At 40.1% G+C, this 26467-nt stretch overlaps 1 protein-coding gene across 2 annotated transcripts in view; it reads left to right on the top strand.

Annotated features, from left to right (window-relative positions):
• The first annotated feature begins 5392 nt into the window (after positions 1 to 5392).
• The window catches only part of LHFPL3 (LHFPL tetraspan subfamily member 3), a 537058-nt gene continuing 515983 nt past the window's right edge, over positions 5393 to 26467 (top strand). For both annotated transcript variants that reach the window (XM_073810187.1, XM_073810188.1), the window contains exon 1: positions 5393 to 5837. In XM_073810187.1, the coding sequence (XP_073666288.1) occupies positions 5393 to 5837 (445 nt within the window). The remainder of the gene's footprint in view (positions 5838 to 26467) is intronic.

The following is a 26467-nucleotide window of genomic DNA, read 5'->3' as shown; positions in this document are numbered from 1 at the left end:
GAGAGTTTGGTTTGCTTCTCTAGCAAAAGCTGACTAAAATCGGCATGAAAATGTGCCCCTTCGATAAAAGTACTGAATTATCAAGATTAATATTTTTGTGTCACTATAGTAGTAAAAGGAAGCATCTGGGTGGGTTTTCTTCACATTTAGAGGGGTGTTTGGGACTATAAGACTTAAAATATACAGTATGTGGCTTGGGGGAGAGTCTCACCAAGGCCGAACCTGAGATTTGAGAGACTCAAGTGATTGCCTAGTAGGAGAGACAAGTTTTGCGTATAAAGATGCCTTTAGCAGGGAATTCAAGTAGCAGTTTCAAATATGAGCCCAATACTAAAAATACAAGTGTAGATGTTCCAAATGAAAATGTTGATTTTCAGTCAAGGTGCATCTTGAATGGGAAACTCCGTGAAGCAGGTTCAGAATGAATAGCAGAGAGAATTCATTTTTTTTGAAGATCAGGAAGACCAATCAGCACTAACTTGAAAGAGAACAGAACCTACATACTGAACTTAAAACTTTAATATAATAGCACTCCATGACGGGCTTAAAAAATCCTCCCTCAAGTGATGGTCACGTTTTCATAGTATTTTACTCAATGGAGGTTACTACTTACCTTCAGACAGAATTGTTCTGAAATCCTCAAGGGCTTAAAAGGGTTAACAGAGAGATAGCTCTTCTAACATAGGCTGCTGGAGGTGTTCAGCCTTATAAGAAAATAAGCTATGGTTTTAGCTGGTTCTGGAAACGTGAAAAGAACTTATAAAAGGGATAACTCTTACACATAATCCAATTCAAACTGGGGGAAAAAGGTCAGGAAAGAGAATGAATGATATTTCTATTTCCCACTTTTCTCTGTATGTGGAGTTCCACATCTCATTGCAAAGTGGTATAGACCAAGGTGCAGTGAAATCAGAGCCTTGTGATCATTTGATCTTGATTTGTATGGGGCATTGAAACACTCCATCCATCTGATTGCCAATGCTAACCTAGTGACTAAGAAATGTTTCATGATTTCTGTAAAGCTCTTAAAAAAAAAAAAAAAAAGGATTGGGGGAAAGGCAGAGGGAAACCCTTGGTGAGTGAACAGAGCTTCATTTTTAGAATCTTTATATTCTGGAGTGGGATCTAATATTGGCCCTAATCATTGATTAAGTAACAGATTTTAGAAATCACCTTTTTCTCCATTTTCCAAGGTCATAGCAATGACTCCCCTGAATACTAAGTACCCACTGCCTGAAAAATTATAACAATCCTCAGAAAGGATTCTCAATTTTAAATAAAATGTTTGCATCATCAGAGTCTGATATCTCTTGTTAGATCTCACGTCATTTTTTTTTCAAGTACTGCGTTTTATCGGTTTTTTTTGCAAAGTCATCCTGGAATAGTCTTTGTAGAACAGAATAGAATTTTACTGCAGAAAGGGACCTTAGAATTCCTCTGATGTCCCTTCCCTCTTCATCACCATAATTCTAGAGATGAGGAAAGGACCCCCAAGAGCCTTGGTTTCTCATGATTAGGTGAAGACGGTGCTGGGTCTGGATCCCAAGTCCCTTGCCCTCCAAAACATTTATACTCTCCCAAGCCGTCACAGATTAGTTTGGGATCAAAACATTTAGTCCTTTTACTCACCAGGAATCTTTTGAGTAGTGTTACACAGTCCAACTATTCTTCTTCTGTTTTCTCTTTTATAGCCCTAACATTAAAACACAGTTTGGGGTAAAACTGGGTCTCACTACTGACCCTTTGTGGCAGTAAGAGAAAAACATTTTTAACAGTGAAGTTTGAGATTTGAGTGCTCAGTGTTTCTAATTTGATGCTGTCAATGCCACTGACTTCTACTAGTTATTTAGCACATATGAATCATGTTATAGTTTCAAAATACTTTTCTATCAATAGTAACTTCTTAGCATGAACCAGGCTAGATTTATTATTTCCTCTTCCCCCAAACAGCTGTCCTGGTCACATCACATTTGATGAATGTAATTAGTTGCCCAGATGCTTAGCTGTCTGAGCTCCTAAAATCTGCATGGTGCCAGACTAAAGCTTTAGATTAAGGATAGGGACAGTTTTATCTCTGGGGTTTCTGGTTGCCAAGGGCAAGGTTGGAGATGGGCAACGGGGGGATTTGGGAAGAAATAGAAGGACAATCTGCATTCATCGATGGCAACTGAAGAGTTTACATGTATTCCAGTTCTTCCCTGGTTAGAGTCTTGGGAGATCCTGCTTCACCCTGGAAATCTTTTGTAGTGCAGGGAAGGATAAAAGTGGGGAGAAAGGCCATTGGAAGGGTTCAGTACACCCTTGACTGACCCCTCACCTCAAGGAGCAACAACTCTGATTCTCACGGGGAAGGGGTCACTTTAGGTCAGCAATACACCAACACTGGTCTGTTCCTAGTTGCTGTTGATAAGAGGGGACACCTTGAGTGTGTCCCTTGGCATAGTGATACTGAGCATGAACCCAGAGGCAATTCTAAAACTGAAATAAGAATAAGTCTCCTTGGGCACGACTCAAATAGAAAAGCTCTTTGAATCACGACATTTGAATCTGAGTCACTTGCCAGTCTTTTCTTGGTCCTGTAAAGTCAATTTAAGCACTGAGATCTAAACCAGGCTTTTTGATTCTCAGCCTTTCCCCTCTCAGCAACCTTCCATCTCAACCACCCTAGGGGATCAGTAAGATCTCTTTTAGGCACTGATTTTAAAGAAAGACCACTTTTTTTTCTTTTTTTTTTGCGGTACGCGGGCCTCTCACTGCTGTGTCCTCTCCCGTTGCGGAGCACGGGCTCCGGATGCGCAGGCTCAGTGTCCACGGCTCAGGGGCCCAGACACTTTGTGGCATGTGGGATCTTCCCGGACCGGGGCACAAACCCGTATCCCCTGCATCGGCAGGCGGACTCTCAATCACTGCGCCACCAGGGAAGCCCAGAAAGACCACTTTATACAAGCAGGTTTGGGAGATTTGAGGGCTTGGAAGAGTCACTAGAAATTACTGTCAGTTCTTGCTGTAAAGCTATCTCTGCCCCTGGGACACATGGCCTGCCAGATGGCCCCATAAATCCAATTACCCTCACCTTTCCTCTTCCTCCTTCCATGTTAAAACACTTCTGATTTTCTGATTTAACAGCAATTTCAGGGGAGTTAAAACAGATGCAACCTAACAGAAGTCCTGACCCTCCATTGCCACCAGTGCACTGACGGGGCATCATCACGAATTACATTTTTAGAGACTTGCAAGTGTTATATTGGGCTGGGTCATATTTAGGTCATCCCCCTCCCCCTCCCCAATCCCTCTGATTTTTAAAAGACCTTCTGAGAGTCTACAACCAGATTTGTGAGAAGTTCTTAGTCATCGTCTAAACTTTCAGGTCTCATGCTACTGTTTAACGCTGTCCTCTTGACTTCCAAAGTCCTGCCTCGTGGACCTTGAACTTCATGCCTGTAGGAAAAACTGAATGTAAGATTCCAACACTCACCCTTTTAAATTCTTTCCCAGTTTCAATCCCTTCCTTAGCTTCTGTGTCCCACATCCCTATTTCCACTATCTCCCCCCTCTCCCCATACAATCGTAAATCTTCAGGTTATTAGATGAGGGGCATGGTTGGTCTTCACCACTTAGGGTGTGACCCCTCTTCCATATAATAGCCACTTATGTAGCCGAATGCCTTTTGGAGCTTTCCTTCCTTGGTCCCCAGTAGCCACCCCTCCAAACCGAACCATTCTGAGTGTTCTTACCTCTTCCTGCTAACTTCATGTTCTACCTGGTATCTCACGTGTCTCACTGTCCTATTAAGAAGCTGGGCAGATTGGGCATAATGGCAAGACAATGTCAAGGAGCTTACGTATGTTTCTGCGTTATAATAAGGTGTGTGATTAAGTGTAGATTTAAGGGTCAAATTCTAACTGAACTCGCTCCCTTCTGCTCAGAGAATTCAGCAGTCATATGGTTCAAAATGGCTTGTTACCAAAATCTGATGCTGCCATTGAACATTCCGGTTTCACTGCTTTGAGTAGGGGTTACACGTTTTATATCAGAGCCAGAAGGAACCAAAAAAGTAACAAATAGAAACAAAGAAAGGGAGTTTGAAAGGCAGGGACTGTTAAAAGAGCAACAGAAAGACTGCAAAGTGAAAACATTAAGCTAAGGAAACAGCACAAAGTGCAGGCGTGTATAACAGCAATGCCACATGAAAATGTAAGGGGTTATATATGGATAATTTAGAGGAAATTACTCTGAAAAGAACTTTCTGGTTAGTTGGACAAGGAACAAAAACAACTATCTGCTGTCGTCGTAGTATCCTTAGCACCCAGCCCAGTGCTGCCAATGAATATTTGTATAAGAATTAGAACACTGGCCAAAATACCAGATGTTTTCAGAAAAACTATACATTTTGGTGACACAGCCACTTCTATGCCCCACAGGCCCCATCTATGGCAGGGCATCAATAGGCTACAGTTCATGAGGCTGCATGGGGGGCGGGGCGGTGGGACGCGAAGAGGAAATAAGCTCTGCTGAGCTGGTATGAGACCACCCTTGAGGTGTGCCTTTTACGTTATTGTCTGCCAGTTTCCTGGCCAACTTCTGTCTCCACCTCGTCGACCCAAGGCCACCGAGGAGTTAGCCGGGGGCGGTGTTCTGTGGTTGCCACTGGGAACCTCTTGGGGCACCACGCCTCTATTCCCTTGGCGTCTCTCGCCTTCACCTGCCGCGCTGCCCCTCGCGCGTCTGCAAAGATGCAGAGGTCGAAGCACATCGCCGTGCGGTGCTTGAAACGCTCTCAGAACGAGCCTCCGGCGCCTGGCCACTAACACCAAACGGGATCCTGGGATCGCCTCTAGGATCCCTGTGGGTGCTCCCGCCCCCTCCTGAGGTCCCCCCTCCCCAACTCTAGGCTTGCGTCCCCGGCCCACGCCCGCCACTTGAGGGTCGTCCCAGGGTCGCTGAGGTCCTACGCGCCGCTGGGCTCGCGGCGTGAAGGGAGGCGGAAGGCGGGAACCGAGGGGAGGCGCCCGAGCTCGCGCGCCACGCAGCCCAGCGCGGGATTTGCCGCCTTCAGCTGCAGCAGCTGCAGCGGCGGCGGCGGCGGGAAGAGGGGCGGAGGGCGGTGAGGAGGGCTGCAGCCCGGACCAGGAGGGAGGGAGGGGGGCCGGGAGGCTGTGCCAGGCGAGCCGGAGGGGTGCTCGGCGCTCCCCCGCCCTCCTTCCGGGAGCGAGGATGCAGACTCTGGAACTGGCGCTGCTGGGCTGAGGCGGAGGCAGGGGAGTTGAAGCGCGCGCGGCTCGGTGAGTGTGTCTCCTGAGCGCGGAGAGGCGGGGGGAGGCGGAGGACGAGGAGGAGGAGGAGGAGGAGGAGGAGGAGGAGGAGGAGGAGGAGGAGGAGGAGGAGGGGGAGAATGCCCGGAGCCGCCGCCGCCGCCGCCGCCGCCGCCGCCGCGATGCTCCCGGCTCAGGAGGCTGCCAAGCTGTACCACACCAACTATGTGCGGAACTCGCGGGCCATCGGCGTGCTGTGGGCCATCTTCACCATCTGCTTTGCCATCGTCAACGTGGTGTGCTTCATCCAGCCCTACTGGATCGGCGACGGCGTGGACACCCCGCAGGCCGGCTATTTCGGGCTCTTCCACTACTGCATCGGCAACGGCTTCTCTCGGGAGCTGACCTGCAGGGGCAGCTTCACGGACTTCTCCACGCTGCCCTCGGGAGCCTTCAAAGCCGCCTCCTTCTTTATCGGCCTCTCCATGATGCTCATCATCGCCTGCATCATTTGCTTTACCCTCTTCTTCTTCTGCAACACGGCTACGGTGTACAAGATCTGTGCCTGGATGCAGCTCACCTCCGGTGAGTGCGCGCTCACCTCCGCGGAGGCGGGGGGACCCGGGGCGCTCGAGCCGGGGAGGGACGGGAGTGGGAGGGACTGGGAGGCCGTGCGCTCCGCTGGGGGCCGAGCAACTTGAATCCGCTCTGGCGGGAGCCCTTGGAGGCCGGAATCCCCGGGGTTCCCCAGCCTCGACACCAGCGCCTCGTCCCGGGGCTTTCGAGAACCTCCAAAGTGTGGGGCACGCCACCCAGAGGGACGCGGTGGAGGCAGGGCGGTTGCTGGGCCGAGTCCCCTACGAACTAGAGATGGGGAGAAGAAGCGGGGGCTCAGGGCGCGAGCTGAGGGACTAAACGGGAGCTGGCAGCGAGGCGAAAAGCGGATTTGGAGTGATTGTAGTGCAGGGAGGGTCAGCCTGCTCTGTGGCTCTCTGGGACGGTTTCAGTCACCGCTTCTTGAGGGTGGTTGAGAGCTGGAGTGAAGTTGCTTGTCCCGGGAAGTTATAAAATTTTTATCGTCCATCTGGAGGTGAAGAAATTCGAATTCCGTTTTGGGTTTTACCCTTTTAAGAAAAAATGTAGCTAAGAATGTTCCTTCGCAATTCCCCAATGTCACGTCTTCAGTTTGCTTCCTTGTCAGAGCAAAGGTCCTTCCATTTCATCTTTAAACAGAGAAATCTTGAGGGAATCAAGATTTCTCAAGATCTCAGTTTTGGGGAAGTGGCTTTAGGAAGATGGGCAGAGAGGAAAGCTTGTTTCATTGGTGTTTCTGATCACTCTTTGCCTGTGGATGATAGATGGTTGCTAGCTGGAGAATATGAGAGTACTTTTTCTGAGCATCAAAGTTACTTTTAACCCAGAAAGGATGGGGGTGCATTTCCTGGTGGCTTTGGAGAATCCTGAAACAAAACTGACTCCTTTCCCTACCTCCCGTGATCCCGATTCCCTTTCTGCTAGTCACCTTGGGTGCCCTGCCTTCTAAAGGCAGGCTCCATCCTCCAACACTTGACACCCTCCTGTTTTTGTTTTGATTTTATGGATGGTCTGGTTGTGAAGGGATATAGGATGTCTCAGGCAGCCACATTCTCATGTGTATTTTGTTTTATTTTGTAGTTCTCTTTCTTAAAGGTGTTACCTTCAAGATTTTGTAGTTTTTCCTATGCTTGGGAAGGTTTTCTGGGGAGTAGGGCTTTGATCCCTGAGTTTACCAGAATGTTGCAGGACGATTAAGTCCTGAAGGGGGCCGGACAAGAGCATTAAGTTCATGATCTTATACTGCTAGTTTACTGTAGGAGAAGCTTGTGGGAGAATGAACTTGTTTGGAAGTATTTGCTTTGTATTAAGTATGCCTCAGCTGGTTTTGATTTGCCATATACCGTGAACATGTGCACATGAGAGGCAAGAAATGTACACCAGTAGAGAACACACCCCCCAGAAAATATACCATTATTCTTCTGAAATATGAGTTTTCTGCTTTTCCTTCTGTCCTTCCACCCCCAGCTTCTTGAAGCACCCTCCCCCATTTTTATATATAATGTTGTCTTTTATGGCCATTTCAAGAGCAGACTAACTTTGAGATTTGGAATAAATTCATATATTATTGTTGTTCTTGGCACTTAGATCTGGTTTGACTTTGAAGATAGCAGGACGTTGAGGATGCAGATGCTTTAGAAAAAAAGAATTGACCCTGCACAGCTAATTTTAATTTTTCTAAGTTAAATGACCTATTTAGACTGGTGATTCAAATTAGATTCTTTTTCAAAGGCCTGAAAGTAATTTGCAGGTGATTTCTCAACATGTTATAAGATATTTTATTTTTGTGAGATTTTGTGCTCTAAACCAAAGTTGTTGTTGTTTTAAAAAGGAAAGAAAACTATCTTTGGTAAAAAATTAGCATTTTGAAGTTAATACAAACTGCAACTATTACAATGTTTTTTTCTTTCCTCTTCCTGGAATAGAGCACACAAAAATCATTTATTCTGCAGTAGTGAAATATGATGTCATGTTTTCAGAAATTTGACATCAGTATACTGTCCTGTTTCCCATATACCAATGTAAAATGTAATGATAGCCTTTGTACTGATGAAGATATAAGGACATTTACTTCATTTTCGGAGAAGTCCAGATCCCTAAGTCTCTGGCGTACTTTAAAAATCTTTATTTTCAATTTATTTGGTATTTTATTTATAGGTAAACCACAGAAGGACATAATCTTATTTATTACTGAAGTATATTAATTAAAAAAGAATTGATTATGAATCAAAGTCAATTATATTAAGAGTTAAAGTCAGTTTTATTCACAGATGTTTTTAAAGGATGGGATAAAGAAGGTATATCTGAAGAAAGTCTTGTTTAACGTGCTTTTAAGGTGTTTAAAGTCTCATGACACTAACAGTAAATTTAACATAATGTATTGTAAGTTACTGTCAAAGTTTAGTTTCTAACCTTTAGGCTATTTCTTTTTAATGTTAAGAAGGCTTCTCATAATTTAAGTGTACCTAGGCCTCTCAAGTGTAATTTTCTAACTATTAAGATGAGACTTAATGTGCCGTTTGCTTGAGACTGTTTAACCTTCATTAGAAGTCAAATGATTAAGTTGTGTATTTAGTTATCTAAGCATTTTACTAAACCTCGTATATCAGAGCCAGGTGGAATATGCCATATGAAATGATACACTAAGATGATGAAGCAGGAGACTTTCTTGTGGCAATACAACATCAAGAATTATTCTTTTTATGATTCTGAACAATGAACTAGAAAAAGTACTTTATTTATTGGACCTGAAAATGATGTTGCTTTCTACCTAGATGTGCAAAGCGCACATAATTAATGGTGCTATTATGAACACCTGCCCTCTCCGCGCTCTCCCCTCTGAATCATCATTAACCTCAGTGGAGTGAAACTACAGAATCAGGAGCTAATATGTCACACTTCTTCCAGATGTAATCCTATACTTAGGGACTATGCCAAACATAAAGACTGAAGACAGAAAAATAATGTATAAAATAAATAATAACAATTAGAGATGCAAAATTTCCCCAATTCACAGAGAGACAACTTCTTGAGAAGAGAGATGTTTCTTCTTTCTGTATGATTTCTCTACTAATAAGAAAGAGGTAGATCTGTACTTGTCAAGCAGGGCAATAAAGTACAGATCGTTTTTTTTTTTTTTAAATCAGGATGGCAAGGGGCTTTTGTCTTTCTGGGAGCTTGACTCTCTGCTTTCATGTATTTGTTTTCAAATCAGTATTTCAGTCTGTTTCCAAGTCTATTAATAGCCAAGTTTCATAAAGGTGGGGTTTTGTTTGTTTTACTATCAACCATGTCTTAAATTTTTTTCAGAGACTCAAGTTTTACCCATTATAGGCCAATGAAATCTTTTATTTTTTTAATAAGCTAAAGCATTAAGGCAGAATTTAAGGGTTTTAGACATCCACCACAGACTTTTTGGTGGAAAACTGCAGATGAGGAGGTACTTGGTTTCATCTGTGAATAAGGGGCACCGGATCCAGTTAGATTTCCATATTTGGTAGGGATAAGCTAGGAGGAGGGGGTTGCATTCACCAGATCCCTATCTCTGGTCATTCTGAGTGTACCAACAGGAAGGGCCACCAAGATGGCGAGGCTCTGTGGCAAGCGTTAAGGGCTGAATTGCTTAGTTACCTTCCCCAGCCTCCCAGCCTTAGTTTTCCCCAGCTCTTTTTAATCAGCTTGTTTTCTTAAATTTTATACCTTTGTCATTTAGTTGAGATGAGAGTCACCTGAGGTAATTACTGCATTTCTTAGCCTGCAGGAAGAGCCTTGGCAATGTTGTACCATTCTCTCAGGGCACCTTGCTCTTTTCTTATATATCTTATCAGCATTTGAGATTACACATGTGTTTGTTTGTTTAATGTCTGTCTTTTCCAGTATACTGAAAGTTCTTTAAATCCATGTCTGTTTTTCATATAGCATAGAGGTCAAGATCATGGACACTGGAGTAAAAAGATGTGGGTTTGAACCCTGGCTCTGCTACTCATTGACTGTATGACCTAGGGAATTAATTCCTCTGTACTTCAGTCGCTCATTTGCAGAGTGAGCATATAATTGTACTTACCTCAGGAGATTGGTGCAAGGATTAAATAAGCCAAGGTATACAGGAGAACAGTGTCTGGCACATAGTAGGCAAGCAGTATAGTTGTGTTAGGTAGGGTTACTGTTCTTATGTTATTATTACTACTGTATCTTGGCACACAGTAGTACGTATATGTCTGGCACATAATAGGTGTTCATTTTTATTGAGTTAATGAATAAAAAAATGAATGATTAATGGCATGAAGAATGAAAAGAGAAGGAAGTGATTTAAAATGTCCCACATGCCATGTTGAGAAGTGAATACCATATACTTTGAAAGCCACGATGCTCATCTTTCTCATTGGTTTGTGGCATCAGCAGTAATTGCACTTAAGGAATTCTTCCAAAATTCTTTGATGGCAGTGGTTGTGACTTGACAGCCTAATTCATGATGAGCTTATTCCCAAATGGAGGGTTTTTCTGATGCATAGGTAATGATCTTTATTACAATGCTAGGATATAATTAATTATATCTTAGGATTCAGCAAAATTTCCCTTACCTTTTAGTTTCTCATGAAAAAAAAAAAATCATGTTATTCAAAATGGAGGTTTTATGTAAGGATCAAAAGGTCAGGCCTTTCTTTCATAATAGAGGGGACTCCTGTTCAGGTTGGGTTTCCTTGCACGCCTATAGGAGCAATCTGGACAGGAGAAGAGGATATGTCTTCCAGGTTTTCCTTTCTTCTTTCTGGGCGTCAGAGCAGATGTGCTCTTCTTGGACATGCAGGCTGGCTCAGATGGGTGGCCCAGCATGTGCAGAGCTCTGATGGGGAACTCTGAAAAGAGGACAAGGTCTGGATTTACTCAAGTTCAGGACCATCATCACCAGTTCTTTATCTGGATGGTGCTGAGCATGTGAGAAAGTGAGGTCTTGCCTCTTGGAGCTGCTAATCCATCCTAAGTTCAGAGTTATGGAATGGCCCTGAAGAGGGTTTTTTCCTCTGCCAGTGCATTTCAAATACTCCCCCAGATTGCAGAGAAGAATGTGTACTCCCAGGGAAGACAGTTTTCATTTTCTTACAACACATTTCACTTATAAGAATTTTCGATTTACCAAGCCAAACTTACAAGAAAATGATTTGAAATGAGAATTTAGAAACTGTTTTTTTTTTTTTTTGCTTTTATGTAGTATGACAAGGACTATGACAATGAAGAGATGTTGGAAAAAATATTAATGTGAATATCAAATGATTTTTATAACAGTGAGATTTTAAGTGAACATTTGTGAAAAATAACAGACCCCGTATAGCCCATAGGTATATTATTAGGTGGTTTCTTTTCTTGGTGTCAGGCTTCACATTTAACGGCTTTTTTCCATTGTAAAAATGTTAAAAAGGCGCTTATATGCATTTATAGATAATATATATATACACATACATACATAACCAGAATATGGTATCAGGTGCTTAACATGAAAATGATTATTTAGTGATTGGTGCTTCTGTTTGGTGTGATGATATCATGCAGTAAAGAGAATCCAGGTGGCCAGGCCAGTATGTTACATTTTATGTACATACCTTAGAAATCTTAAAAGTGAGTAAAATTTTAAATGAAAAATACCCAAAAAACAAAAAACCCCAAACCCAGCAGAGCATACAGCTATAGTTGCTGCATGTGGCTCAATGCCCTTCTGCGTGTGGTGTGAGGAGATAAACTATGGGGAGAGGAGAAGAGAGAACTTCAGATCGCACTGGCATGAAGCAAAGAACACTCCAGGAGAATTCTAATTTGGGGGCTTCATAGCATGATTAACTGGGAGAGTTTTAAAGTGCAATTTCCATAATATATTTGAACTTTGGGGGTCAGCACCAACTTTAATTAATGTGATTTTTCCTTATAATGAGTCAAGTGGAGTTTTTATTTGATATGAGGAAAGACCAAGGTGCTGACCTTTATTCTTAATAATAACAAGAAGATATTATTAATGACAGAAAGCTAAGAGGCTAAGAGGCTGGTTCACATAGCAAATAGTAGGTAAGTTATTTGATGATTTAAACATAAAGCTGTTATGAAAAGTCATTAGGGCCTTTTGAGGAAGGAAAGAAACAACACCCTCCTCCCCCAGCATCCTAAATGTTTACATAACTAATATCATGCAGCTCTCAAATTATAATTACGATTCTATGACGCCTGTACTGCACAAGGTCACAGCGCCATCCATAGTTAAATTGTCCTAACTGCAATCTTGAGCACATTTCTCATTGCTTCTGCTAGAATAAAACAGAAGAATGAGTAGCTTGCAAGAGGAAGATAAATAATTTTTTGATCAATATAGACATGAACCATATCTAATTACTATTGAGCAGGGTGAAAAAAAGAAAGCAAACTTTTTTGAAATGGAGTTGCTGGCATGGAATTGCCAGAATGGGTCTCTCGTGCCTGGATTCTGATATCATTCCTAATGAAACCAGGTCTGCAGTAGTGTAGGGACTGTCTGTGTGTCCTTAATAGGAGAAAAGATCCTAAATGATAGGCTGTGTGAAGTTAGTCTAATTGCATGAAATTTTGAGATTATGACTTATCAGTGAAAGGGCTAGTGGAAGAGTAGTGAAAGGTAGCGAAATGAATAATAAATAGTTGTAGATCAGAAAAGAGGCCTTAGCTCAAAGGCAGACATGCAGAACTTAACTAATCAGAAAAGTTTCACACTAGAAAATGATGGCAAACAGGAGCTTGAAGGGAACTCAACTTTGGCTTTAGTACAGAATGCATCATAGGCCCGTTTACTTAAGTGTCTGGAAACTCCTGCGGTGGGGTGCTTTGTATGGCCTTTTTTTGGTTTCAATGAAGATCAAGAGTGAGGTTGTAAAAATCAGAGTGGGAAATGTGTATCATCATTGACAGGAGGCTCAGTATTTGAAACACAGGCAAATAGATCCAGATGTGAAGAATGACAGGGACATAGAAGAGTGACAGCAAAAATAAATGAAGTATGAATAGAGAAGACATGAAGAAATTCAAGGTTGAAAAGCCTGTGAAATTTGATAACATCAAAAGCCCGTTGAATTTGATATCATCAATGGCTTAAAAATGTATTGACACAGGATAAGCAGAGAGCTGGAATATGCATTACAGTGCAAAGCTGTGTGCAAATCCCAATTGTCAAGAAAGAAAAATTATGGATCCACCCCCCTGTAGGAAGTTGCAGTAGATTCTAAAATCAAGCTATACAGAGAGAGATGATAGAGGTTCTTGTATGGCAGATGCAAACATAGAGGATTAAATAAGTCAACCTAAGAAAGAAAAGGTCATTGTAAAATTTGATAAATAGCATTCCTCCAGTTTCTCTTTGAAATTCCAGTTCCAGATTGTGAAGCTAAATTGATTTCTATAATGCCTTTACAGTGAGCATTTAGGGTAAATATATTTGCAGAGCATTTTAAGAACATATATAGTTATAAGCTAGATTAATTGAATTTATCTAAATTTCAGATGATTAATAACCAGCAATATTGTGGTCTGTGTAATGCTACATATTATTTAACTGAATGTCCATGTTTTAACCAGTTGACTGGACAAGATGTAGTACTGACTAGTTGGCATTTTTAAAAAACCTTCATAGAGAAAGAATTGCTGTACTGTAGCATTTTACAAACCATGGTTGGTGATCCTTTGATAGGTCATGATATCAGTTTAGTAGATAATGATCAGCGTTAAAGCTTGGATTAAAAAAGAATACAAAATGTGAATGCAATGCAGATAATAAGGGTTTTGTGAAAACTTTATTTCCTAAAATATTTACATATGTGTATGTGGACTAGATTGCAATGTATTGCTTACTATGGGCTGTATTCAAAATGTGTGAAAGATACTATTCCAGAGAAAAGATGATGTAGTATGAATTTAGAAAAATAATTACCTCTTGTTTGGAAAACTGTGAAAGTTTGCACCAATTCATAGGTAATTTTGCATTAAAGGGTAGATTAGGTTTTTACCTATACTTAATCTAAACAATTTGAGACATTTTTCTTATCTCACTTCCATTAATGACTTAATGCTAATGTACCCCAATTAAATTGTGGGTTGAATGAAAATAAGAATTATTTTTTCTAGATGTGATTTGATTGACCATTTATGTGAAAAAAAATGACATGGTCATAAAGCAACAATCTGTCTAAGCAAACATTTAAATAAGTATGATTAACCCAGTGCCAAGTGAATATAGACTCACAGGCTTTTAGAAGTTGGAGGGATATTAAAAATTATTTAGCAGTCTCCTCGTTTCCTTGATAAAGAAATAATAATGGTAAATACTATTAAGCAACTACCATTTGCAAAAACCTTAGTATATTTAGTTTGTATATTTAACCTTCACAACAAACCTACAAGGTTAGAATTATTATATACATTTGCATATGAAGAAGTTGAGGCTTAAAAAATTGTTCAAGGTCACAGAGCCAGTAAATGATTTGAACCAAAATCAGAGTCTCCCCGGTCTGACAGAATATTTTGCGTCTGAGGCTGAGAGAAATTGTCTTGCCAAAATTACACCTTGATAGAGTTGAAACTAACACATCTGATTCCCAGTGCAGTGCCTTTTCTATCACTTTCTTTTTCCTCCTAACTTAAATGTGCATTTGCAACATTTTGTATCAACATGAAAGGAAGGATCTGGTATTTACAGGGAAGATATCTACATGTTTATCAGGCTTCCCTCTTCAAGCATACTTAGGTGTGATGAGGTACTCCTCGTCCTATCCTTCTCATTTTCATAAGCTAGAGCCTGAGTGGTTCTTTACCCACCTTGTCCCCTTGGTTATATCTCAGATCTCCTTGGTGTTATTCTTAGAGTGTGAATTCCTGTAGGAATGTCCGCATTACTGGCTCTGTGTCATCCATTTCTGCCCTGCGTCAAATGTAGAAACATTCTTAATAGGTTTGCTTATTGATGGCAATGGTGAAGGTGGTGATGGTAGACAGGATCACCAGGTCACAGACACAGTTCCAGAAAGGGTAAAAATAGACTTGGGCAGCTTTTGGAGGCATTAGGGAACTGGGTGTAGATTTACATCGTGACTTGGCTGCTTATTGGCTGAATGATTTTGGCCAAGTCGTCTAACTACTCTTGACTTTCCATTTTCTTGATGTCATTTTTCTAAAGTTAACATAATTGTATTTTGGATACGTAAAAAGAGGCTGTAGGTTATGGACATTAAAAACATATCATCTGCTAACCAAGTGTTGCTGTGCCTTTATCAATAAAGTGAATATTAGGAAAACCGTCAAAGACAGGGTGAAATTAAAGGAGGAAGCAAGTAGGGAACAATTATAGACAGATATCTAGAGTTAGATTTCTCAGTATAATGAGACTTTAAATAAAAACACCGGGACTTCCCTGGTGGTGCACTGTGGTTAAGAATCCGCCTGCCAATGCAGGGGACACGGGTTCAATCCCTGGTCCAGGGAGATCCCACATGCTGTGGAGCAACTAAGCCCGTGTCCCACTACTACTGAGCCTGCACTCTAGAGCCCAAGAGCCACGACTACTGAGCCCACATGCCACAACTACTGAAGCCTGCACGCCTAGAGCCTGTCCTCCGCAACAAGAGAAGCCGCTGCAATGAGAAGCCCACGCACTGCAACGAAGAGTAGCCCCCGCTCGCCGCGACTAGAGAAAGCCAGCATGCAACAACGAAGGTCCAACACAGCCCAAAATAAATGAATTAAAAATAAATAAATAAAAACACCTATGTTCTTAGGATTATTGAATTAATGCATGTAAAACACTTAAAACTGGACCTGGCACACCATAAGCACTCAATAAACGTTAGCTATGATTGGCATTGTTGTTGTTATTACTACTACTAAAGAGAGCAGGGCTGGAGAAGTGGTTAGTATTCAGAAAATTTAGTAGACAGAACAATTGGACTCACAATACACAACTTAAAGAAGGATAATTTCATTTCACAACCTGTATATGCCAGACCTACCTCATTCTGAGGATCAAGAAAGATAATGGCTGTGAAAGCCTTTTAGAAACTGCAGTGTTATATAAATGCCATTGTGATTCCTAGAATAAATTTTGTACAGTTACTAAGAAAATACCATATTCAGGTAAGAGTTTAATTTTGTGTTGACAGGGTCTAGCTCTTCCATTTTATTTGTCTACAGCAGTGACTCAAAAGTAACAAGAATATATTTTGGAGATAATGTTGAACTATTTAATAAGTTCAACTGAACTAACCTGAAACAGGAAGCCATGTTTTAAAGGCAATGTGGACAAGACAATCTTCTGATTGTGTCAAGACCTAAGCACTTAGGCATTCTTGTTAAGTTCCCCCCCCACTGACAGAGAAATATCAGGTATTACCCTCTTCACAAAAGAAAAATTGAATATTCTCTATCTCTAATAACACCATGTAACAGGAACAAATCAGAAGAAGCATTTTATTCTGTGTTATTTTACAGGTAACTGTAATATATTAAAAATTAGGTTTCTCAATATGTGAATCTGTGAATCTTTTTCCTCCTAAAGAAAATAGTGATTTAAGATTCTCAGATTTATACTCAAATGAAGATTGTGTTGCTCTGTTTTTCATTAGCATGTTAATTCCTTGTATTTCTTTAGCTTTTCTAAAGAAGGCTTTAAAAAAGCTCAACATTGTTTCTTAATAATAGTCTCCTTTCAGAGTCATGTACCAAAATGTTCATTGCAGCTCTATTTACAATAGCCAGGACATGGAAGCAACCTAAGTGTCCATCATCGGATGAATGGATAAAGAAGATGCGGTACACGTATACAATGGAATATTACTCAGCCATTAGGAGAAGCGAAATTGAGCTATTTGTAATGAGGTGGATGGACCTAGAGTCTGTCATACAGAGTGAAGTAAATCAGAAAGAGAAAGACAAATACCGTATGCTAACACATATTTATGGAATTTAATTAAAAAAAACTCAGGAAGAACCTAGGAATAAAGACACAGACCTACTAGAGAATGGACTTGAGGATATGGGGAGGGGGAAGGGTAAGCTGAGACAAAGTGAGAGAGTGGCATGGACATATATACACTACCAAACATAAACTAGATAGCTAGTGGGAAGCAGCCGCATAGCACAGGGAGATCAGCTCGGTACTTTGTGACCACCTAGAGGGGTGGGAAGGGGAGGATGGGAGGGAAGGAGATGTAAGAGGGAAGAGATATGGGAACATATGTATATGTATAACTGATTCACTTTGTTATAAAGCAGAAACTAACACACCATTGTAAAGCAATTATCCTCCAATAAAGATGTAAAAAAAAAAGTCTCCTTTCAGGTTTAAAGTCATCAGCTTATTGTAAAATGAGAGTATCCATTTGTTATGACTGCATCTATGACTATGACCCAAACTGCTGGATTGAATAATGAACAAATGAACATTCTCTGTTCTACATAGTATCAAGATCCCTTTGGTGGTGAATATCCAGAGCTGAGGTTGACAAGAGAACTTATTAAATAAGCATTCTGGATCAGACCATTTGCTTCTAGAGATGCTGGTGAAGAGATGCTGGTGAGCACTGCTGGGCAGCCTCCCAACTGCATCCTGCAGAGGATGGTGAATAGCTCTGCTCTTGCAGACCTCTCAGTCTGTTGGAAAGGGCTCTCTAGCAAGATGAGCTGGGATGGGGAAATGGGCCAGGATCTGTCCAGCTCTGGTTCAGTTTCCTGAAGACCCCTCCATGCACTGCAAGATGGGCTCTAGAGGGAGCTCCAGCCCTGTCATCTTCTCAGAACTTTCCTTTTTATAGGGTCAGGTCCAGAGTCATTTTCCCCCTGACACTATGTGTAAGATAGCATTTTAGAGCTTGGAGGGCGGAGGATAAAATATGAAGGCTGAAAAAGAATAGGCATTCATCCAAAATGCAAGCAGTAGACGGGAACACTCATTTACCTATGAGGAAAAAGCCAGCTCCTCCTGGACTTTTTTGCAGTCCTTTGCCTTGATATAAATTCTTTGAAATTACTCTCTATAACTTATCTGACTTGTTAAGAAGCTGTTGTGACTTTCCACTGACCTACTCTTTTTAGAGGACTCATTGAGATGGTCTTTCTCCCCTCTGAACATTTTGGCTCTGGTTTCTCAGCTTGAAGATGGACACTTTGGAATAACTTGGACATCCCCGGAGAATTGGCAGGTCACTGGAGACCTGCTAATAGTAGGTTACTGTAGAATTCAAAAGAAGTTGAGGCATACAGAACTGCAGGATTCTAAATAGCTGTTTGATCTTGGTGGTCATGAACGATGCATTATGGTTGCAGGTTGCGTCTCTGTGTTACTGAACCAAACTTGGGTCCACTCACCCACTCGAAGTAAAGCCAATCTGCTGACACCAGGTTGTGGTGAAGGAAAGTGCAGTGCTAACTGTAGGGCGCCAAGCAAGGAGTTCAGGACAGCTACTGCTCAAAACACCTGAACTCCCTGATGGGTTTCAGTAAAGTATTTTTACAGGCAAGGTGAGGGAGGGGTGTGCATGTGATCAGCTCATGCACAATTCTCTGATTGGCTGATGGTGAGGACAGGGTGGTGTCACAGGTTAACTTTATCAATCCTTAGGCGCCAGTAGGGCTGGGGGCTATGTGCTCATGATCATCAAGTAGTTAATTTCTTCCATTTGGCCGTGGTTTTAGCTCTGTAAAACAACTCAGGAAATGTGCATCAGATATTATCTAGGTACTTCAGAGAGGAGCTACAGCAGAGGATATGGGGGAGGGGTCTGTCCTGGGAGGATTCCATAGGGTTCTGCTTGGTTACATCTGCAGCAGCCTGAGCATGTTTTGAAATTTAAAAAAAAAAAAAAATGTAGAATTGGAAATACCATTTCTTGGGAAACTTTAGGGACTTTGCAGAATTTAAAAATAATGTTTACAATAACTTAGAACATGGACCCCAGCCATAAGCAAGTAATGCTTCACATGATCAGAATGAAAAACTGGGCACCTAATTTCGTTACTAGTGCCTACCTACATAATCCAGTCTCCATTTCCTTAAACACAACAGTAACAAAAAAGAGAATGAATGAGTGCCTGCTATATTCACACATACCTTTCTCCACTGGAAGCCACTCAAAGAACACACAAATTCCATTCTTTTCTTTTTTTCTTTAAAAAAAAATGGAACCTGAACTCAGTCTGGTTTCTATTTTGTCTCTTTGGGAACCAGTACAGAAAGTTCTTTAGAGGAAAACTTTCAAAAAGCACACTTCCCTGCTCAATATCAAGCCTTTTTTTTCCATCTCGTGCTCAGAAAACATTCTTTTTAATCCTCCTCAGAGTTCCCCCTCGTTAGCGCCAATGTTCCACTCTGCCTCCAGTGCCCTCTAAAGTGTCTGTGCCTGAACAGACCAAGCAGAAAATCTGGAACTGTCTGGATATTGTGGTTCAATAGAGCACACTAAGCATTGCTGTGGGGTCTCTTAGAATTTTGGGGCTGAATTTAACGTGCATGGAACAAAGGGGAAGAATTCTGCAATCAATGTGAGTTCATTTGATGAAGGCTGTTCCTTTCTTTTGTGTACTGTTAAAGAATTGATTTTTTTACAAAAGGTTTCTAAAAGACCAACCTAAAGATGCGGGAGGTGGTCCCTTTACACTGAAGTTTTAATTGTGATAGATTTACTCAGGAAATAGAATGTCTCATATATAATTTTTTCTCTCCAAGTCTCACTGGGATGTGAGCAGTTCATTTGGAATTTATTCCCAAATGTGTTAAACTATGACGTAAGTTTAGTGTAGAAATATGACGTATATGAAGGCAAGCATGAACTTGTACAATGGAAGATAAGGTGATTTAAATTTCTATTGTAGTTACAATGTTATTTAGACTAGCCATCATTCTGGATTTGTTTAATATTTGCAGAATGAATCATTGTTTCAGTTCATCTGCAAACATGTTATGAATAATATGTTTTATATTGTGTGTATGTGCCTGTGTGTGTTTGTGTATAGAGTTTAAAAACAATAATGAGCATTTGTGTATCTGCTATCCACTTTCCTGGTTATAACCACCCAGAGGTAGCCACTTCTCTGAGTTTTGTGTTATTACCCTACATTCCTTATAGTTATATCACTAACGTATACATTCCCGAGTAACATGTTGTTTAATTTTTGTCTTTTTCTGTTTTTAAAGGAAATGTTTTTAATATTTCACTATTTAGCATGACATATACTGTAGATTTTTTTTGCAAATACTATTTATTAGGTTAAGGAAGTTCTCTTGTATTCCTACATTGATAAGGAGTTTTTAGATTGTGAATATATATTGAAATTTATTGAATGAATTTTCTGTAGCTATTGAGGTAATCAAATGACTTCCAACTAGTATATACTGATGAGATGAATTACAATACTGGATTTTCTGATTTGAAATATTGCATTTTTTAAAACAAAGCCAACTTTCACATACATTGTGAGACTCAGCAGTCTCTATTATTTTATTTATTATTTTAAAAGTATTTTCATGAGTAAGGCTTTTGTTTTTTTGCATTGTCATACTGTCATTATCTAGTTTGGGTATCAGAGTTATGTAAAATTCATAAAAGTATTTGAGAAGTCTCTTTCTTTTCTTTGAAAGAATTTGTGAACCATTGGAATTACCCGTTCCTTGAATGTTTAATAGAATTACCTTGTAAAAGCGTCTGGGCCTGGTGTTTCCTTGAGGAAGATTTTAAACTACTGATTACATTTCTTTAATTGTTATAGAATCATTCAGGTGTTTCATTTCATCTTCAGTCAGTTTTTAAAGATATATTTTTCTAAGAATTTGTCCATTTCATCTACCCTGTCAAATTTACTGGCATAAAGTTGTTCATTCTATACTCTTAAAATCGTTGGAGTTGTTCATTGACATCCTATTTTCTTTAGATAAATTTTGCCAAAAGTTTGTCAGATTTATTAGTCTTTTTATTTATTTATTTTTAATTTTTTAAATTAGTCTTTTTAAAAGAACCAACTTTGTTGTTCTTCTCCATTACATTCCTCTGTTCTATAGCATTGTTTTGTTTTTGGTTTTTTTTTGCGATACACGGGCCTCTCACTGTTGTGGCCTCTCCCGTTGCGGAGCACAGGCTCCGGACGCACAGGCCCAGTGGCCATGGCTCACGGGCCCAGCCGCTCCGCGGCATGTGGGATCTTCCCGGACCGGGGCATGAACCTGTGTCCCCTGCATCAGCAGGCGGACTCTCAACCACTGCGTCACCAGGGAACCCCTATAGCATTAAGTTTTATTTTTTATTTCATTTCTTCTGTTTTCTTTGGGCGTATTCTTTTGTTCTTTTTCTAACTTCTTAGTTGGTTACCGAGCTCATTGATTTTTAGCTGCTACAAACTTACAGAAAAAATGGCTTATCCATAATGAGACTTTTGAAGAGATCGTCTTTAAAAGTTTTTATTAGGAATTGCATGCAACCATCTCAAGTATGACATAAAATGAAAAAATATATACATTCATGAAAGGAAGTTCGAGTTACTTTAAAAATATTTACAAATATTCTAATGGCAGGTTTATACAAATTCACTATATTTAATATTGGATATATATTCAATATATTTAATACTTTATAATTTATTTTTCTTATATAAAGTAAATATAATGAATGTTTTTGCAAAGTTACATATATGCTCCCAAATACTCTCCCATTTATTCTAGCAATTGATATTATAATAATTTCATTTTTGATGTGTATCATAGTATGAAAAACATGAGAAAAAACCCTCACCCACTAAGGGTCAGTTGATGCCACCAAGGTCATTGTTAGCTTTGGTGTTCAGTTTCTTCTCTGAAATTTTTCTTATCTGTATGGATTTCTCTTCCTTTACTATTGCTAAGCCATGCACATTAAAAATATTTTTGAAATTTTATCCAGCATTTTCAGGTATTCTATTTGGGATATTTTGTGGGGGTGCGGAGGGACATTTGATCTGCCATGTTGCCCAAAATGTAAATCCTATGGATAATATTTAGTTGACATTGCTTAGTTCTATGACCACGTAGAACTAAACTTCAAAGTGCCCAGTCAGCCAATTTATGCCATTGCTAAAAGGGGTAGATGATTGGAGAAGTGTAGATTGATGCATGCAAACCAGTTTTAATTTCTGAACCCACTGCTCGAGACTCATGAATCTCCTGTGGCAAATTAGCATCATATTTTTCTAAGATGAGCTATATATTAGGAGCAAAGAACTGAAGGTCTCCACTTCCAATGACATATGCATGTAATGTAGATTTCTCTTAGTTTTTTTTTTTGACCCGAATTTTACTTTTTTTATTGGAATTAAAATCTTAAGGTGTGGTATTTTAGAGTCTCTTTGTGTTTTTTTTCTTTTGGTTTGTTTGTTTTTTCTCTTAGTTTTAATATAAAAGTACCAAATTAAATAACAGAAATACTGTGATTGAGTTTTTAGTTTTTCTTTTATTCTTTCATTTATTCATTTATCCTTCCTTATTGTGTGCCTGTTATGTATACTAGAGATGATATGAAGACTAAAATGCTTTCTAATATTAAGGATCTCTTTGTGATTGGTTTTCTTCTCAGGATTGGAAAGAATATTGCATTACTAAGAAGAAAAACATGGAGGCAGCTCTGTCATACTAGATGAGTGCATAAGCTCTGAAACCAGAATACCTGGGTTTGTGTGGTGGCTGCTTCATTTACAAGGTCATTGTATGACCTTGGACAAATTCTTTAGCCTATCTATGCCTCAGTTTCCTCATCTGTAAAATGAGGTTAAAAATAGTACCTTTCTGGGCTTCCCTGGTGGCGCAGTGGTTGAGAGTCCGCCTGCCGATGCAGGGGACATGGGTTCGTGCCCCGGTCCGGGAAGATCCCACATGCCGCAGAGCTGCTGGGCTCGTGAGCCATGGCCTCTGGGCCTGCACGTCCAGAGCCTGTGCTCCGCAACGGGAGAGGCCACAACAATGAGAGGCCCACGTACCACACACACACACAAAAAGTACCTAAGGCACTCATAAATGTTAGATATTAGTATCACCATTATGATGGCTGTGTCATCATCATCACTCTAGAAAGGCAGTCCCAGAAGAAACAAAAAGAAGTGTAAAGAGCACAGTAGATTGCTGTTCTATAAAACTCCCACATGACCTCGAAATTTTATTTCTCTTTTAATCTAGAAAAGGAATCTTGTACATTTTGAAGCTGTCAATTCATTGCTACTCCATTTTTTGTTGGGTAAGCTTAGCCCTTTCCATTCTAGGCCTTTGTGAGGATTTTATGATAGTGAGAGGAGAACAAAGAAAGATGTGGAACTTCCCTCAAGTGGATGCCCTTTTAGCCCTCTTTTTGGGTTTGAAGATTGGGATCTGTAGAATGACATCATGAGGGCTCGGACAGGAAGTGTAGCAGTTAGCAATTTAGCTCCTTGCGCCCTTCTTACTGGGAGCCTCCCGAGGACAGGGATCATGGCTGTTTTATTCACCACTGCATTTAGTGCCTAGGATGCTTGTTGTTTTAAGTTTGCTTTACCTTCCAGTGCATTAAACGTATGCCACAATACAAAGCTCTATCCTAGGAATTGATCGAAAGACAATTTCACAGCTCTTTTTAGAGAAAGGGTCAACATAGGGATTTCCCCACAGAGTCAGTGCAACTAGAGATCCTACCACTTCTGTATGATTTAAGCTCTCCTTAAGAAAACAGGTCCTATTTTTATTTCACGTTTCAAAACAATGAACTATGAACCGAACTTGATTATGCTTTACTATCTTGTGTGTAGGAATATGGAATGACACATTCTAAATGGCTCACCTTGACCAGAGAAATTTGGCACTGAACAAATAGATGTTTTATTAAAATCAGATATGTGGGCCCTATGCTTTGTGATTTTTGACCTTTAACACAAAGAATGAAAATGTTACAGAGCCAAGTAAACATTAACATATGTGAGTATAAACCTTGTTTTTAAACAGACTGTTTTCCAAAAGAAATTCTTTTAGTTCTCAGCCTTCAAGGTAATGACCATAAAATCTGAGAGTAGAGCAAGATGGGATGATCTAGAAGACAAAGGAGGAAGACAGAAGAGAGCAATACAGTTCAAGGAGCTAGACAGATGGGTCTGTCATGTGACAGAGGCAGGAGTAATCTTCTGTGGTCTCTGCCATCCCTGCTTCAGTTAAGGACATTTATATAATGGTAGCAAGAGGAGAGCTGATCTGGTAAAGTCTAATCAGGGAGCAAAATAATCTTTCTTAATCCTCCGCTGCCCCATCCTCCTGCTCTTCTTTTCAAATTTGGCTTGACATTCAAATTCTCTGGGAAGGAAGAAAAGCATGAGTATATAAAAAAAATAAAACCTGTAGAGGTAGGGAAAGAACATTTTATTTGGAGGCTCACAAAAATACACAATACTGAAAAATTAATTCAAGCCTCCTTCAAAATACAATAACATCAGTTTGCTGCTTCCTAGGGCAATAATAAAGTGGTGTCATAAGCTATCCTTCATAATCCTGTTTTTCTATAAAATAATTTTTTTTACCTTTTCATTGTTATGAGTTCTTAGAAGACATCTAAATAAACCCTCAGAAATAAGAAAGATGTGTAGAATCTTGGGTGTAAAGTAGAGATGGGAAACTGGAGAAAATTGTTGGGAAATGAACTGTTCTCAACGATAAACCCCAGACATACAAGGGAGCCCTTTCATGATATTGCTCAGTTACATTGTTCACAAGGATTATTTAAGAAGATGCTCATTGTCTTTGATTTTGAAATGACTTTGTGATGTCTGGCTGCTATGGTAACTGCTCTTTTGTTAAAGAGTAACATTTACAGTCAATTAAAATTGTCAACTTGTTTGCATGCGATTCTCGATTTCCCTTACATTTACCCTATTTTCTGACTTATCACATATTTGATATAATCTTACTTTCTGGAAATGCCTAAGTTTCCCTTTGCTTATTTATATGTTAGATTAATATTGCTGTTATGTCTCAGTAAGGATTCAGTGTTACTGCAAAGCCAGCTCCTTTTGCCTGCAATAGTACCACTTACTGAGAGCTCACTATGTACCAGGTACTGTTTTAGGGTACTGCATTTTGCCTGATTTAATTCTCACAAAATCCTGTGGGTGCTGCTACTGCTGTCATTGTTATTATTATTACCATTTCACTAATGAGGAAATGGAGGCACAGAGAGATTAATAAATCATGTCTAGGATTATACAACTAGAACTGTGCTGTCCAATACAGTAACCTCTAGTTACATGCAGCTAGTTAAATTTAAATTAAACTAAATAAAAAATTCAGTTCCTCAGTCACACTAGCCACACTCGAAGTGCTCAGTAGGTCCACGTGGCTTGTGTCTACTCTATTGGACAGTGTAGAACAGAAGATTCCTATCATAGCAGAAAGTTCTGTTGGGCAGTGCTGTCGTGAAGCCAGGCTTGAAGCCAGGTGGTTTGCTTCCAGGGTCCACACTCAGAACTGCACTGAACTATCTTATTTTCCCCCTTCCAGTAACAATCAAGGGACTGGTACCAAGAGTCTATGTGTTGATGTTAACCTAAAGGATAAAGGGAAGACTCATGACTAAAGATGGAATGGGACATTTATTCATTCATTCCACAAATATTTATAGAGCCCCTGAGGAGTGACAGATATTGTTCTAGATGCTGTTGATGGTGCAGCAGTGAACCAGACAGATGGATTCTCTGACCTCACAGAGCTTACATTCTGCTGGGGGCAGACAGACACACACAACTAAATATATAATATATCAAATGCAATAAGTGCTGTGGAGAAAGCAAAGCATGGTAAGAATGATGATGGGGAGTGCTGATGAAAAGTCTTTCTGATGAGACCCTATTTAAGAAGAGACCTAGGAGAAAGAAGACATAGAGAGGTGGGAGAGGAGCAAGCCAGGCAGTGGGAGTAGCAGTGCAAGGGCCCTGAGGCAGAGATCAGTGGGTTCAGTTAACCTGTTCAGTGCCACATAAGATGGCAGGCATCCACAGAAATTCCTTCTCTTCCCTGTTGTCATATCTCATCTCTTCAGCCTTTCTCACCCTTGGTGTGATGTCATCTTTCTTTCCCAGTTTCTGTACATTTTCCTTTGAGCCAGATATTATTGATTTTATAGTTTGCAGACTTTGCAACACAAAGCAAATCTTGACACCCCTCTATGATTAACCTTGTCTCAATGGGATTACAGGATCATATTTGTTGGAAAAGTCTTTTGGCTTTTCTTGGCCCCCTCCCGCCAATAAATATAGACAAGCCTACCAGATCAGAAGTTACTATATGTAAAGCCAGGCTGATAAAATTCTTCTTAGAAGAAAATTAATGGGGGGGGAGGGATAAATTAGGAGTTTGGGATTAACATATATACGCTACTATATATAAAATAGATAATCAACAAGGACCTACTATATAGCACGGGGGACTCTACTTAATATTCTGTAATAACATATGTAAAAAGAATCTGAAAAAGAATAGATATATGTATTTATAACTGAATCACTTTGCTGTACATCTGAAGCTAACACAACATTGTAAATCAACTATACGCCAATATAAAATAAAAATTAAATTAAAAAAATTAAGATGAAAAGAA

This window comes from Tursiops truncatus, chromosome 9 (genome assembly GCF_011762595.2).
Source record: "Tursiops truncatus isolate mTurTru1 chromosome 9, mTurTru1.mat.Y, whole genome shotgun sequence".
NCBI lineage: Eukaryota > Metazoa > Chordata > Mammalia > Artiodactyla > Delphinidae > Tursiops > Tursiops truncatus.
The sequence above is the reverse complement of the archived record's forward strand: the minus strand, read 5'-3'. Positions and strand labels throughout refer to the sequence as shown.